At 32.9% G+C, this 15244-nt stretch overlaps 2 protein-coding genes and 2 non-coding genes across 6 annotated transcripts; 2 read left to right on the top strand and 2 right to left on the bottom strand.

Annotated features, from left to right (window-relative positions):
- The first annotated feature begins 481 nt into the window (after positions 1-481).
- On the top strand, positions 482-3162 carry HDT3 (histone deacetylase). The gene is made up of 7 exons (NM_001365033.1): positions 482-654; positions 1535-1605; positions 1713-2186; positions 2304-2396; positions 2503-2593; positions 2677-2806; positions 2905-3162. Exons 1-7 carry the CDS (start codon positions 642-644, stop codon positions 2951-2953), a joined length of 921 nt encoding a protein of 306 aa, NP_001351962.1. The 5' UTR covers positions 482-641; the 3' UTR covers positions 2954-3162.
- Positions 3163-4152: 990 nt separating this feature from the next.
- On the bottom strand, positions 4153-9757 carry LOC101245917 (splicing factor U2af small subunit B). Of its 3 annotated transcripts, none has more exons than XR_011212535.1 (6): positions 9339-9722; positions 7253-7339; positions 7091-7172; positions 6347-6473; positions 4621-6248; positions 4153-4548 (listed from the first exon to the last, which is right to left on the bottom strand). XR_011212535.1 is itself a non-coding variant. In XM_004250962.4 (6 exons), exons 1-5 carry the CDS (start codon positions 9573-9575, stop codon positions 5852-5854), a joined length of 930 nt encoding a protein of 309 aa, XP_004251010.2. In that variant the 5' UTR covers positions 9576-9722; the 3' UTR covers positions 4153-4548; positions 5811-5851. The 3 variants fall into 3 exon arrangements, 2 of the variants coding, with proteins under 2 accessions (XP_004251010.2, XP_010313325.2); XM_004250962.4 differs by having other exon boundaries at positions 5811-6248; XM_010315023.4 differs by having other exon boundaries at positions 4153-6248; positions 9339-9757.
- Positions 9738-9820, top strand: TRNAL-UAA (transfer RNA leucine (anticodon UAA)). Its single transcript has one exon. It is a non-coding gene; the product is annotated as a tRNA-Leu (tRNA).
- Positions 9821-12091: 2271 nt separating this feature from the next.
- TRNAG-UCC (transfer RNA glycine (anticodon UCC)) lies at positions 12092-12163 on the bottom strand. The gene has a single exon. It is a non-coding gene; the product is annotated as a tRNA-Gly (tRNA).
- Positions 12164-15244: the final 3081 nt, after the last annotated feature.

Genomic DNA, 15244 nt, shown 5'->3' with positions numbered 1-15244 from the left:
TATATAATTTATTTTATCATATTTTTTAAAAAAATTATTATTTGAAAAATCACAAAAATTCTCTACATCACTTTATGCGATATATAAGTCAGATACATCACTCTACGTGCTATCGATCGGATACATCACATTACGCAATATATTGAGACGTTGAATAATGTATTCAAAATCAAGAAGCAATGTATCAGAATATATTCAAAATCAAAATACGATATATCCAGATATTTTGGGATGTTTGTGAATCCACCAAATTTAAATAATTTTTAGATATAATTAACTATAAAATTCTCATATAAATAACAAAATAATTTTTTAATGTAATTAACTATAAAACTCTCATATAAATAAAAAAAAAAAGAGTCAATAAAAAGTTGTTCAAATATTGGCCCATAAATGATAATGGTATTATTGGGCTACCTCAAACTAGGCCCATCGGGTTTTCTTCAGTATACAAAAAAAAAAAAATTGAAACTTTTTGTCAAATTGGGAAACCATAAACCCTAGTTAAGCGGCAATTTTTTCTATATAAACCCTCTAAAACCCTCATTGGTACCGCCCTCTTCAATCTTTGCACTTCGAATAGCAGTCTTTTTTGCTCTCTTACTTCGCCCCCAGTTTTTCAGCTTTTCAAACAATCATCAATGGAGTTTTGGGGTATGATTAAAATTCAATTTTATTGTGTTTTTATCTGTGTTTTCTGCTTCTTTATTGGTGATTATTTGAATTGAAAGTAATTAACTTTGTGGGTATTCTGTTGTTGCTTTATAGAGTTTATGGTTGAAATTTGATTTTTGTGTGTTTCCTTTAAAAGTCTTGTTGCTATACTCTGTTGCCCTTAATATTTGAGGTCTTCACATCATCAATGGAGTTTTGGAGTTTTGGGGTGTGTTTAAGAATCAGTTTTTATGTGTTCCCTTGTTTGGTTTTTGATTACTTGAAAAGAAAGTAATGAACTTTGTGGATTTTGCTTGTTATGTTGTTGTTGTGCTGTTTTTTTTTTGTGTGTGTTAGTTACCTTGTAGTGTTTTGGGTATGCTTGGAAGTCAATTTCTGTATGTTTAAAAAATAAAGTAATAAGTTTTCAAGGTTATGGATCTTCTTTTGTTCGTTTCTAACTGATATGTAGTTCAATCTTAAGCTATGTTACTGGTAATGTGTATTCGTTTTGGTGTTAAGATTGTATGCACTTTGTGGGGTATGTGTAAAAGCAATTGTTTGCCAGATTTTATGTTTACTTCTTTTAAAGACATAATCTTGATGAATTTTAAACCCAAATTATAACATCAGATAAGAGAAATAAGTTGCAATCTTTGAGCTAAGTGCCCTACTTTGAAATATAAATATTTTCTGATATCACTTTTTAGTATTAGTAAGTTATAGGTGTTCTTCAAAATTTTGATGTGGATTTCTTAAGAAAAAGCTGTATACACTCCCCGACCCCTCCCTCCCTCGTGGGATCATACAGGGTTTGTTGTGGTTGTATTGTGTGTAACTTGTTAAGGTGTGACATCTCTTTCACATGAACTATGTATAGGTGTTGAAGTGAAAGCAGGACAAACACTAAAGGTTAAGCCCGAGCTTTTCAAGCTCATTCATATTTCTCAGGTAAGGTTTTTTCTTGGTATTCTTTCTCAATGCTTAATATAATGTCTCTTTGCTTTTAAATGGATATCAGGGCGTTTTGGAATGTTGAAATGTTGGTTTGTTTGTAGGCTGCCATAGGTGAAGTGAAGGATGTCAAAGAAGCCAAATATGTTCCACTACGCCTAACTGTTGGAGATAACAAATATGTCATTGGAACTCTATCTGCTGAGGATAGACCTCAGTTGATGTTTGACTTGGTCTTTGAAAAGGAGTTTGAACTTTCACATGGATGGAAAAATGGGAGTGTGCACTTCATGGGATACTCTGCTGATGATCCGAGCAGTGAGGAAATTGACTCTGGAGATGATGTTTTTTCCGATGAAGAGAATGTTATGGAGGCACTGAATGGGAAACTTGAGGCTGATGTGAAGGATGTAAAGCCTGATGCAAAGAAGTCTGCACCTGCGAAGGATGAGAAAAATGCTAAGGTAGCTGAATCAAAGAAAGAGACGGAATCTGATGAAGATGATGACGATTCTGAAGATGACTCTGATGATGAAGACGATTCTGAAGATGACTCTGATGATGTGCCTCTAGGCATGGTATGATTCATAAAGACTTCTGTTAATGCTTATTCTGCATCTTTTATATGAGGAAAAATCTTTTTCCTTATATTCCATCTGGGTGTATTGAACATTTTCTCCTGTTGTTTATTCTAGGATGGACCAGAAGGGATGGATCTTTCTGATGATTCCGAGGATGATGATGATTCCGAGGAAGATGATGATTCAGAAGAAGAGACACCTAAAAAGGTATTAAATTTTGGATCTTTCTGTGATCGTGCCCAGTTTTTTCCGGACTTGTGAAGGCGTCGTAATTAGATTAGTTATGCCTAATCGATATTTTAATGATAAAAAGGTTGAGCAGAAGAAGAGACCAGCTCCATCTCCTAAAGTAGCTCCTGGCTCCGGCAAAAAAGCTAAACAAGCAACCCCCGACAACAAGTCAGGTCGGTTATATATATATATTTCATGTTTCATTTAATGAAATGTTACTATACAACCTTTGTCGTTGACATCCTTTTTTTTTCAGGTGGTAAGAAAGGTCCAGCCACCCCTTCTGCTAAGCAAAATGGTAAACCTGCATTCAATGGTAACAACAAACCGAAAACTCAGTCCCCAAAATCTGGTGGTCAGTTCTCCGGCAACAAATCTAACAACAAGTATGTACAAACAACAAACACAGCAAAGCCCCTTCCCGTTTTCCCCCACGCCCTTCGCTTGAAACACGACTAATTTTTTATTGACATTACTTGTGCAGGAACTTCAGTGGCCAAAAGAACTTCAAGGGCAAGCAAGGAAGGAAGTAGAGTGCTTGGAAGATGTTGTTGAAGAGCAAAGAATTTTTATTTTTATTTTTTTAGTTTATAGATGTTTGGTCTCCCTATGGATTTAAGCTATTTTCCTTAGTAGGTCAATTTTGATGAATGTTTTTGTTACCAGAAAGTTTTGCCCCTATCTATATTCATTACTATTTTGAACACCTTTCTTTATATGATCCTTTAATCTTACAACTTCATAGTTCATTGTTTAACTGTGATGAGCCTGTTACTGCTTTGGTTAAAAACTTTCTTTTAACTTGTGGTCTATTGAAAACTATCTTTAATCTCCATTGGAGAGCACACTCTCACTAGTTGGGCTCCAGTTCTCTTCGAAACCTGTAGAATGTGTCGTTGGATCGGAGTTTGATGAATTAACAGATAAATAAGACTTATTTTCTAGGAGAATAAGGTACTGTGAAAAGAATTATCATTTGGAATATATCTGTTTCCCCTGATCTCTCAGCTTATTACAACTGCTTAACAATTTAAGTCAATAATAGTTCCAACATTTTGCATCCCCTTATAACCCATCGATTTCGAGTTGCTTTTTCAAGGATAAGGGAAAACACGACTGATCTTTTCGAAGAGATGGGTGGGGATAAAGCCTTTAACATAATACACTCTTCAACTGTCTAATTTGGGAAGTTGATTAAACACCATGAAGCATACAACATTTTTTAAAGATTTGGAAAGAAATAATGGTCTTAATAAAAGGAGTGTTTATAAAGAATTTTTCATCTTCTAAATACTTCAATTTATCATCTTGTTTGTGCTACCTCTTTTTCTTTGACGCACCGATTTATAGACAGTGGCGTAGCAACGGCCATCCAGGATGGACATCCTTTGTCGAAAAATTACATTATATATATATATATGCGTGTGTGAAATTCTATATATAAAAGATACATATTTTAAAGTTCTAACACTTTTGACAAGAGCTATGATTTTGTCACAGTGGTGATGAGTGTTCATGAAGTTTAAATTGTGTAATTAACCATACCTACATATTGTTTTACCTCTTGAAATTGCAATGTGAACTTGGACTATTTTGGAAAAGCATATGCAATTCATGCTGACAGTAGGTGACTAAATTTTGATCAAATCATTTAAATAGGTTTAATAAGGCATTATTAGAGAGTTTAACACTAGATCCTATTCAAATATAAGGAAATAAGGTAACATCACAGTCAGTTAAACTCAAACTTCAACCAAATATTGTCCAAACGCCAACATACACACAGTACAGACCGTACTGTTAGTTCGAAGACCAAAAACCAAGTAAAAGATAGAAGTACCTAAATAATATCATCAAGTTTCTTTTCTAGACGACTGAGCATTTAGGACCTTAGACTGGTCTCGTATAAGTTCACCGCGATTCATAATAGCAAACAGTAGTCTGAAGGATGCAAAACTAGCAGTTCCAAGTTCCGAAGTTGCATTACCCTAACCTAAAAGTAGACTAAAGGAATAAGAACTAGAACATTTGTCGTCTCCACCTGCAGATCGGTCATTCTTCTCTCGTCCCTGCAAATGCCTGTGAAATCAAACCTGTTGGTATATATCCTCTGATTTGGCTCCACAACCTGTATACATTTCCCGGTAAGCAGTAATAAAAATGAAGAAAAAGGCCAAACAACAGTTTGAAAGCTACTAGCCTGGATGAGCTCTGGTCATAAGAAACCTGACTGCACAAACAAGCACACAATGCATTTGCAAAAGATTATACAAGTAAACATCATGCAAGTCTCTTATTACAAAGCCCTTAAAATGCAAGACCTAAACCTAGATCCCGAAAAAGGACATTTCAGCCTGGATAACCTAGAAGAACAAATGGATGACCAAGAAATGTTATGACAAGCTAAGTTTATTATCACTTTTTATAATCCAATCCTAGCTGAACAATTATGGAATAGTTAATGCAGTGGAAAACCCTGTAACAGAAACGTTACACGACAGTGCTTTTTGGGAAGGCAACACTGCATGAGATGAGTTTATTATTACTTTTTTACATGATCCAATCCTACCTGACAATTATGGAATAGTTTATATGCAGTGGGAAAACCCTGTAACAGAAACGTTACACGACAATGCTTTTTGGGAGGCAACACTGCATGAGTCACTTTAAAAGGCAAATTAATGATGAGCATTCATTTGATGATAGCACATGTAGAAGTGGTATGATATTCAGAGTTCCTTTTTCTTTTCTTTTTTCGAAACTGGTATTATTACAGTGCAGAGAATTTACCACCAATTCGACAAGTTTTTGAAACTTTGTGACAACATATTTTTCTCCCAAACAATAACACAATAGTTTGTGAAATTTGAACAATGTCACATAGGATAAATGTTGAGGAATTTCACATCAAAACGAATAAGTCAAAGAAAAATGTATACACCCTATAACACTCAACAGAAGTTCAAAATTGTAAAACAAATTGAAATGACACAAACATTTAGGGCAGGTGGTTGAAGTTGTGTTCAAATAGCTATGTTTTTGGGATAAGAAGTTTGTGACAGTTGAAAATTGTGGGTGGAACTTCAAGTCTACAAATTCAATGATAATTTATGTTCAAACCACTATTTCAACTTGAAATAATAATTCAAAGGGTAGATGCAATAACAAACAACGAATGATGCACAAAAAGAAGCATATCTAAAGCCAGAACACCAAAAAAATTAAAGGTCGAAAACTTTTCAGATAGCTTATCAAAGAATTGAAAACCTGCACCCCCTGCAAGTAGAAAATGGGCATTAAGCTCTATTACACGGCAGGTGGCCCTCTCAGAAGACAATACATTAGGACAGAACAAAAGCATCAAAAATCATAAGGGATAAGGACACAAACCAGCACGATATATTCATTCATTATCCATATGCACTTTCTTGTCATTGTTGATCATAATATTGATCTTGGTTAGGAGCAGATCCATTCTCATTGCTTTCATTTTTGTAGTTACTGTCTGCATTAGCCCTGTTATCAAGTTCTGCCTGTTCTTTTTCCCGGTTCCACTGCTCAATTCTTGCGCGCCTCTCTTCGCTGCCATCCCTAACTGGACTTCGGTCTCTCCTGCCACCGGGACTCCTACTCCTACCCCTCCTGTGGTCAGGGCTTGTACTTCTGTTCCTCCTGCTCCGACTCTCATAATAATGGTCTCTTTCATCATGCTTTCTACTATGACTCCTGTGAGAGCGGTCTTCATAGCTGCGATGCCTATAAGGGCTTCGGCTCCTGCTTCTGCTGTGCCTTGTCCTATACCTTCCAAACAACTGACGTCGCAATTCCCTAATTACTCGGTATAAAAGACAAGTCAGTTACAACTGAATTTCTAAGACTACTGTTTATAAATGAATTGTTAATATTTTGCATAGAGTGGAAATAACCTGCTGATCTTTTTGAGGTGCATAAAGTTGCAATATCCACCGCGGTTGCAGACATTTTCCTCGTACTGTCGACAGGTGGCTTCACGAAAATCAGTCACAGGAGAGAAATCAACAATGATGGGCCTTCCTGCAGAGTTTATTACCAAAGAGAGAAAATAATCACATTATGAACTATTGGTGACAAACTGAACAAGACGGGCTATATGCTCCAATCAGGGTTGGAGACTCGGAGAGCTACAGCCACCATAAATTATGTAGTATATAGGTCAAAATCTATCATTCATTGATACACACTAAACATTGAACACCCTTTACACAACTAATACTTTAGCATGGTGGTAAAGGGTGATAAAAAACAAAATTTAGATTGCTGCCTCGGAACTTGCACAACATAAAATGAGCTTTTTGAAAAAATATGTGGGATGGGGACGGAACATTTAATTTTCCCTTACAAGAACATGTGGGGATTGGAATAAAACATAGTAATAAACTTTTCCTCATGCTCTCTGCCGTTTAGCAGACACCTCCTCCTTGTCATTCGCCTTAGCAGTTCTATCACCTATATTACACACAACATAATTTCCAGCGAAGGGTGTTCAATTGAACACTCTTGGTTGTATGTAGTTATGAACCTGGTCCAGATAATAAAATTCATACATGACACGTTCTTTCACCATTTTGAATTCTTTTGTCCTCTATTCAAATATTTTATCACTGATATGGTTTGAAAGAATAGAAACTTACCGGCATAGAATCTCCCAGTAAGATTCTTCAGTGCATTTGCAGCCTGCTCTTCCTCACTAAACTGAACATAAACATTACCAACCTGCACAGGGTACATTAATACATAGTTGAAACCCCCAGTCACAGTCAATGGATGACTACAAGAAAGCACAAAAAACCTACCATGTGATCAGCCAGATTGTCACAAATATTCAGGCTCTCAATCTCTCCATACTTGTTCAGTTCTTCAAACAAGTCTTCATAAAAATCCTGCCACAGTACCATACAAGTCATATCTCAAATATCCAATTGGTTACATCTCATATATTTTCTAAGAACACAAAGTGCAAAGCTATTTGCTAACTACTACGCCCTTCATCCCAAAATAAGTAATACCTTAGCAAAAAACTATTTCAGGGTGGAGGGAGCATTATGGACCACTAAAAAGCAATGCCCTGCTTCAATTCCAATTCAACATAAAGCTTACTCAAAAGAAGCAATCATATCATAAAACATGTCAAATCCAAGATCATTCCTTAATCCTTACTATAATACCTACAAGAACGATCTTTTTACATGGAACACACAAATGGTCGCAACAATGATCAATATATAAAATAGAAGACACAACTAGGTATACCTTGAAAGAAGCAATTATATCATAGAGCATGTCATATCCAAGATCATTCCTTGCTAAAAAACCCACAACAACGGCTTTTTACACGGAACAAACAAATAGTGGCCATAATGATCGATAAAGCACAAGGACCTAACTGGGTATACCTAAAAATAACCAGTCATATTTCATACCATAGAACATGTCAAATCATGGATCATTATAATACCTCTACACAACAGTCTTTTCTTTCATGAAATGCACAAATAGTGGCAACTATGACCAATAAAATAGACAAGTAACGAAGAAAAAACAATTGGGCATACCTCAAAAGAAGCAGTCAATATCACAAAACACACAAAATTCCCGACCATGCATACTACAATATCTTTCACAAAATTCCATTTTTTTCCATGAATTGCACAAATACTAGCAAGAATGACCAATAAAACAGACAAGTAAAGCAGAACTTAACTGGCTAAATCTTGAAGGGAAGCAATCATATCATATAACATATCAAATTCATGATCATTCCTTACTATAATTCCTACAACAACAGGTTTCTTTTACACGGAACACAGAAATAGTGGCAACAATGATCAATAAGACAGAAGAACTTAACTGGGTACACCTCAAAGTAAAGCAATCATATCATAAAACATATCAAATCCATGATCATTTTACACGAAACACACAAATAGTGGCAATAATGATCGATAAAACAGAAGCACCTAACTAGTTACCAGTTTCAACCACAAAAAAAAAAAGAAAAAAGAAGCATCTAACTGGGTATACCCCAAAAGAAGCAATCATATCATAAAATATGTCGAATCACGGATCATTCATACTATAATACCTCTACAATAACAGTCTCTTTTTTTCATGAAGCACACATATATAGAGGCAACAATGACCCAATAAAACAGACAAGTAAAGCAGAAGAACTTAACTACCTTCTAAAGAAGCAATCATATCATATGACACACAAAATTCATTATCACTCATACTAAAACACCTAAAACAAAGGTCTTTTTCCTGAAATAAGCAAATTGTAGCAACAATAATCAATAAAATAGACAAGTAAATCAGAAATAAACCATTTGGGTATACCTCCAGAAGAAGCAATTGTATCATACAACATATCAAATGCACTATCATTCCTTACTATAATACCAACAGTAGTCAATACAATAGACAAGTAAAATCAGAAAAAACTAACTGGGTATACCTCAAAAAGAAGCAATCATCTCATAAAACACAAAACACCTAAAGCAAAGTTCTTTATTTATGAAACAAACAAAATGTAGCAACAACAGACAAGTAAAGCAGAAAAACCTAACTGGGTATACCTCAAAAAGAAGCAATCATATCATAAAACATGTCAATCCAGGCAACATGATGGGCATGAAAAGCAGAAAAAACTAATTGGGTATACCTCAAAAAGAAGCAACCATATCATAAAACACACAAAACTCATCTATGGTTCATACTAAAACACCTAAAACAAAGGTCTTTTTTCATGAAACAAACAAATTGTAGCAACAAAGCAGAAAAAACTAACTGGGTATATCCCAAAAGAAGCAATCATATCATAAACCATGTCAAATCGTAACAAAAACAGTAATTTACAGCAGAATTACTTAATGGGTATACCTCAAAATGTTCCTGGATTTTGCGAGGATCAATAGGATTGCCTTGAGCATCAACACCAGGGGTAATTGAATCAGGTCTTTGATACATATTTGAGAGGAGAATCGTCGGACTAATACTGGGTTTCGTGTGGAGCCTGGAACATCGATCTCCATGTCTACAAGCACCGATCTTGAAGTAGAAAGGGCAATTCACTCTATCTTTTTCGGTACCGAAAATTGAAGCTAAGTGTTCTGCCATTACCAATTTGAGATTCTGGAAAGTTCTCTTCTTCTGGAATTGTAGAGAAGAAGAAGATGAAGATGAAGATGAAGAGGGACTATATACGATGAAGAAGCTTCTAGATAATTCTACACAAAATTTGTGATTAGATAAATTGAGAGTGAAATTTGTAAATGTTCAGGTGGTTTGCCCGAGTGGTTAAGGGGGAAGACTTAAGATCTTCTGCACATAAGTGCGCGTGGGTTCGAACCCCACAGCCACCATATCCTTTTTTTTTAATTTTTCCGCTGAGTACGACAACATTCGATGGTTTTAGGTCGTTGGAATACGTAAAAGCTACTCCTTTTATGTTACGTTTTATATTCGCCCCTCACCCCATGGTCACCATACCTTTTTTTCATCTTTTCGGTGGGCAATGAGAAATCAGTGATGGAGTACGTAAAAGTTATTGCTTTTTATGTTACGTTTTATATTCGACCCCATGGTCACCATACCTTTTTTTTTGTTTCTCTGGTGAGCACGACGACATTCAATGGGTTCAAGTCGTTGGACGAGAAGCCAGTGTTGGAGTACGTAAAAGCTACTTCTTTTTTTTTATTATATTGAATAGATTGATTAGTGTATAACTTTTTTTTTATTTCTCGACATTCATTGAGTTCAGGTCATTGGATGAGAAGTTAATGTTTGAGTATGCAAATTTTGTTATGTTTTATATAGAGCAATCTTCACATATAGCAAACACAAAATCCATATTTGTATGCTATAGTAAAATTTGTATAATTGTGCTCCATAGAAAACATAATATTTTATATTTCGTTATACATATATAATTCACTATACATATACAATGAAATCGATTGTATAATTTGCTATACATAAACAAAAGAAAGCAGTTATACACAAATCAATTGTATAATTTGTGTATGTTTAAAACGAGAAAGACAAAAGAAAATTAGGCAGTGGAATATTTGTATTGTATAATTATCAGTGTATATAGGATGAATATATATGTATTTGCATGTGTATATACAATTTTCTCTCGCTTTTACAAACAGAAACACAATTTATACATTTCATTTCTATTTGTATAAGCGATAGAGGCGAGGGTGGCGAGCGAGATCTGGGAGAGGGTAACAAAAATATATGTATATATACAATTTTTTCTCGTTTTATACAAACACAAACGTATTTTATATACTTGTGTTTGTATAAAAAAGTGAGAGGAGCGAGCGAGAGATGAAGCAAGAGAGGGAGAGTGGCGAGCGAGAGTTTGAAGAAAAGAAGTAACCGACAAACAGTTTGTTACATGCACAATAAAAATCAAAATGTGATTGTATCATTACATATAATTTAATAATTTGTCATTATGTATAATTTTCTCATTTATATATTAGATAGACCAATTAATGTATAACTTTTATTATTTCTCTACCAACAACAACATCCGATGAGTTCAGATCATTATACAAGAAGTCGATGTTGGAGTATATAAAAGCTACTCCTCTTTGGTTTTTACTTTTTCTAAATTGAATCAAACGATTAACGTATAACGCGATTAATAAATGATGCGACGGTTCGATTTCTTATTATGACATTTGATGTGTGATAGACACTTGTGCTTCTTTCTATTATATTTCCACATTCACCATTTATTTCTTGCTCTTTTATCATTTTTTTTCTAATTCTTTCTATTTGTCTTTTCAAAAAGAGAATTGACAACTAATTTTTTCACTCATTGAATTCTTAAAAAATTCCATCTTTTGGCTTTTTATTTTTCATCAATTATAAATCTGAGCATTTAATCGCTATAATGAATAAAATTTTTAGATCGTTTATAAATTTCTTAATGAGATAGTACAAAAAAGATTTATTATAGAAAGAAATTCAATTACTATTATTTTCTATTCTTGATCATGTATTTTGATACGTCGTATATAAATCTTTTAAATGAAGATAGTTTAATAAAAAATTAATAATATAGAAATTTTATCACTAATGTTATTGATTATACTAGACATGTTGTTGTTCTCCTCCCCGTTGATACTTTTGTGTTATTTTGCTCAATAACATAAAGAAGTATTTTCAACTCGGAGAAAAAAAAACTAGATATGTTATTGTTCTCCTCCCTGTCGATACTTTTTGTGTTATTTTCTAGATAACATAAAGGAGTATTTTCAAGTCAAAAAAAAAAAAAAACTAATATTACAAAATAAGATGTAATATTACAAAATATCTCTAATATTACAAAATATTATAAAATATCACTAATGTTATTGATTATACTCGATACGTTGTTGTTCTCCTCCCCGTCGACACTCTTTGTGTTATTTTCTCAATAACATAAGGAAGTATTTTCAAGTCGGAGAAAAAAGTATTTTCGAGTCGGAGAAAAGATGAAATAAAACAAAATATGTTATTGTTCTCCTCCCTGTCGATACTTTTTGTGTTATTTTCTCGATAACATAAAGGAGTATTTTCAAGTCGGAGAAAAAAGTATTTTCGAGTCGGAGAAAAGATGAAATAAGACAAAATTATGCGTCTGCCGGGAGTCGAACCCGGGTCTATTGCTTGGAAGGCAATTATCCTAACCGTTGGACTACAAACGCTGTTATTATAATATTGTGACATCATATTAAATTTATAGTTTTTGACTAATAAAATTTTATATACCAAACTGAGAATAATTAGGTCAGGTTCATTAGAAAAAGATCGAGTTTATTAGTTTGTTTTTTTTTCTGAACTCTAACCTATAATGTATCGATACACAATTATTAATGTTTCAAATATAACGATTTTCTAAAATAAAATCTAGTGTATCTTCTTAGTTCAAACTGATAAACGATTCATTCATCTTGTTATACGAAATCATTTTAGGCGAGAAAAAAAATTCTTTTTAAATCCCTCACTACTATTTTATACTCCAATACTACATGTTCTAGTAGTAGTTATACGAAAGTATATACTAGAAAGGCTTCCATAATAGCATAATATATATATTAAAGAGAAAAAAAAAAACAATGCTCTTAGATAGATATAGTGTGTTGTCGAGTACAAAAAGGCTTATGTTATTCCGATTCACATAGTGTCAGCTTAATTTCAATTTACGCATTATTTCTCATATTGAACTAGTTATGGAGATCTGAATTTAGCCTTGCAATTTGTATTTTACAGCCAAACAAAAGAGGCTTTCGACTTTTTTACATTGAACATAGAAAAGTTAAAAGAAGGGTTCATTTTCATTATTACTGGTTCAATTGTTAAAATTAGATTCACATATTTTAAAATCTGATCTTGATACTGATCCATAACAATCAAAGTCGAAGCATAAGCCTATTCGTGAAGTGAAGAGACCTCCAAACTCCGGCCTAGAGCTGTCAAAATGGATTTGGCTCGCAAGGACGGCCCAATCCAACCCTTGAATTAAATGGGATTGAGCTCAATTTTTTCAGCCTATTTAGAAACGAGGCTTTTTAGCCCATCCTCATTTGGTCCGCTAGCCTCGTAAACTCAACTCACAAGCCTTAAATGTCAGCCCGCGGATTGTGAATTTATTTTTTTTTAAGTGTGTGTTTGTTTTACTTGTTAAGATTTTGTCAATGAATATTTTTAAAATATCAATATAAAATTAAAACTATATTTTTTTACATATCTTTTACATTTAAGGGTCATTAGTCCACTAAATTTTCTTATTACCCCAAGTCCATTACTCCATTATTACTATAAATCTTTAACCTCTTTTACTTTTATTTTTATGTCTAATTTTTCGCTTCTCCTTTATTGTCTTGTTTATGAAAATAGTGATCATGTAATATTTTTTGCTCAGATGATTCTATGGATGTTGTATCTTGGTTATCATGTATGTGTAATTTATCAACATTCGTATTCTTTACAAAAAAATATTATTTGTTTTTTGGTTGAAGGGTTAATTCATCCCAATCCATGGCCCGCTTAGAGTTGTATTGGATTGCTATTTTATAGGTCCTTTGATTAAACGGATCAGCTCATTCTAATTTATTTAACTCTTTAACCCGATAAAATTGAATTGGATCAACCCATTTTGACAGCTCTACTTCGACCAATGGAATTCTTATGTAACTTGTGATTCATATGGCATTGGATCACCTTTGTCCAATCACCAATAGTGTATCCATTTCTTTACTTTTAATAGCCAAACATATTTTAATTTGTAAATTAAAAGTAATCCTAATTTCTTTTAATCTTGTAAGTTGTCATATACTTATATTAAATACTGTAGATTCCATTTTGAGCGAGTTCGATAAACTACTATATACTTTTTTTCTATCTATTCATTTTGAATTTTGCACGTTTCTTAAAGAACAATAAATATTATGAGTATTTTATCGCAATATCAATATTAATCGAATGTATAGTCATAACTCTTGAAAAATGATTTGAACATCTAATCCAAATTAAAGTGAAAAAAATCACAATATGTCATGACAATTAAGCTACCAATTGTTCTTTTCTTTCTTTATAAAAAGGATCCAATATGATACTCTCTTCGTTTCATTTTATATGATACTATTTCCTTTTTTAGTCAGTACCAAAAAGAATATCACATTTCTTTATATGGTAAATATTTAAAGGTACAATTCTTGTTTTACCGTTGTTGGTTTCACTTAATTTCAAATAGTACTCTAATATATTTATGAGGAGAGAGAAAAGTGAATCCACTTTTAAAGGTCAATTTGGTAAACAATTCAAAATCTTTATTTATTTCTTAAACTCCATGCCAAGTCAAATAGTGTCACGTAAAATAGGACCGAGGGAGTAATTAATAATGCCAAACTATAATTCTTCTATAGCCATTTGAGTAATTTTGTGTATACTCCAAAATCCAAAGTTTTCCAAAGTTGATACTTTTGGATTTATATTTTTTTTTTTTAAATGTCCTTTTCAACTCCTGTAAAAAATGGCCAATAATTTATGGGTCCATTTCCTGCAAAAACTCATAATGTGGCTATAAAGTTAAAGGTAACCAACTTAAGCATCCTAAACACTTGCCGACAATTATTCCGAGAATTTTAATCAGAGATCTCGAATTCAAATATTGAGTTTAAAATCATTTTTGTTAAGAAGTATTAATGTCAAGGCCCGACATAGCTTGTTTCCTGATCAAATGACTCCTAAGTTTATAATTCAGTTGGTTTATTTTAAAATTCAGAATCCATAAAATTAAAATGTTGATTCCGACTCTGCTTATATATATATATATATATATCATTCAAGTACTTTTTTTTTCCATGTGTTTTTAGCAAAGAGATTTTATGAATATATTGACATGAAAGTGACTCCACATAATTGATACCAAACCTTGTCTCAAAGAAAAGACAACATATTTATCTTTTTCTTCTTTCTTGTATAGTTTGTTAATTTACTTTTTCATTTTGCCAACTTTCTTATGGTTTGTTGTCTATCTTATATTTTGTTCAATAAACATGACATACACCAAATACTAGATAGTTTCTATTTTCAAGATGAGGCCAATTTTTTTTAAAAAAAATAAGTTAGTTATTTCGTTTCAATTTGATTGTCTAGTTTTGACTTGATTCGAAATTTCAAAAAATAAATAAGATATTTGAATTTCATGGTTTTAAATAATGGATACGTAGAATATACTAGAATTGTCATGTCACGTAAAAAATGAAATTAAGTAATTCTTAAAA

The sequence above is a fragment of the Solanum lycopersicum genome, chromosome 11, assembly GCF_036512215.1.
Source record: "Solanum lycopersicum chromosome 11, SLM_r2.1".
NCBI lineage: Eukaryota > Viridiplantae > Streptophyta > Magnoliopsida > Solanales > Solanaceae > Solanum > Solanum lycopersicum.
Note: the sequence above shows the minus strand (reverse complement) of the source record. Positions and strands in the feature narration are given on the sequence as shown.

Bases quoted from the DNA above. Each gene is read 5' to 3' on its own strand.
- HDT3 (NM_001365033.1), top strand. The intron at 2,594-2,676 runs GTCGGTTATATA...TTTTTTTTTCAG, and splicing joins AACCCCCGACAACAAGTCAG to GTGGTAAGAAAGGTCCAGCC. The intron at 2,807-2,904 runs GTATGTACAAAC...TTACTTGTGCAG, and splicing joins GGCAACAAATCTAACAACAA to GAACTTCAGTGGCCAAAAGA.
- LOC101245917 (XM_010315023.4), bottom strand. From the start codon at position 9,575: ATGGCAGAACACTTAGCTTCAATTTTCGGTACCGAAAAAGATAGAGTG. The intron at 7,173-7,252 runs GTAGGTTTTTTG...TACCCTGTGCAG, and splicing joins ACAATCTGGCTGATCACATG to GTTGGTAATGTTTATGTTCA. The intron at 6,474-7,090 runs GTAAGTTTCTAT...TAAACTCTGCAG, and splicing joins TACTGGGAGATTCTATGCCG to GAAGGCCCATCATTGTTGAT.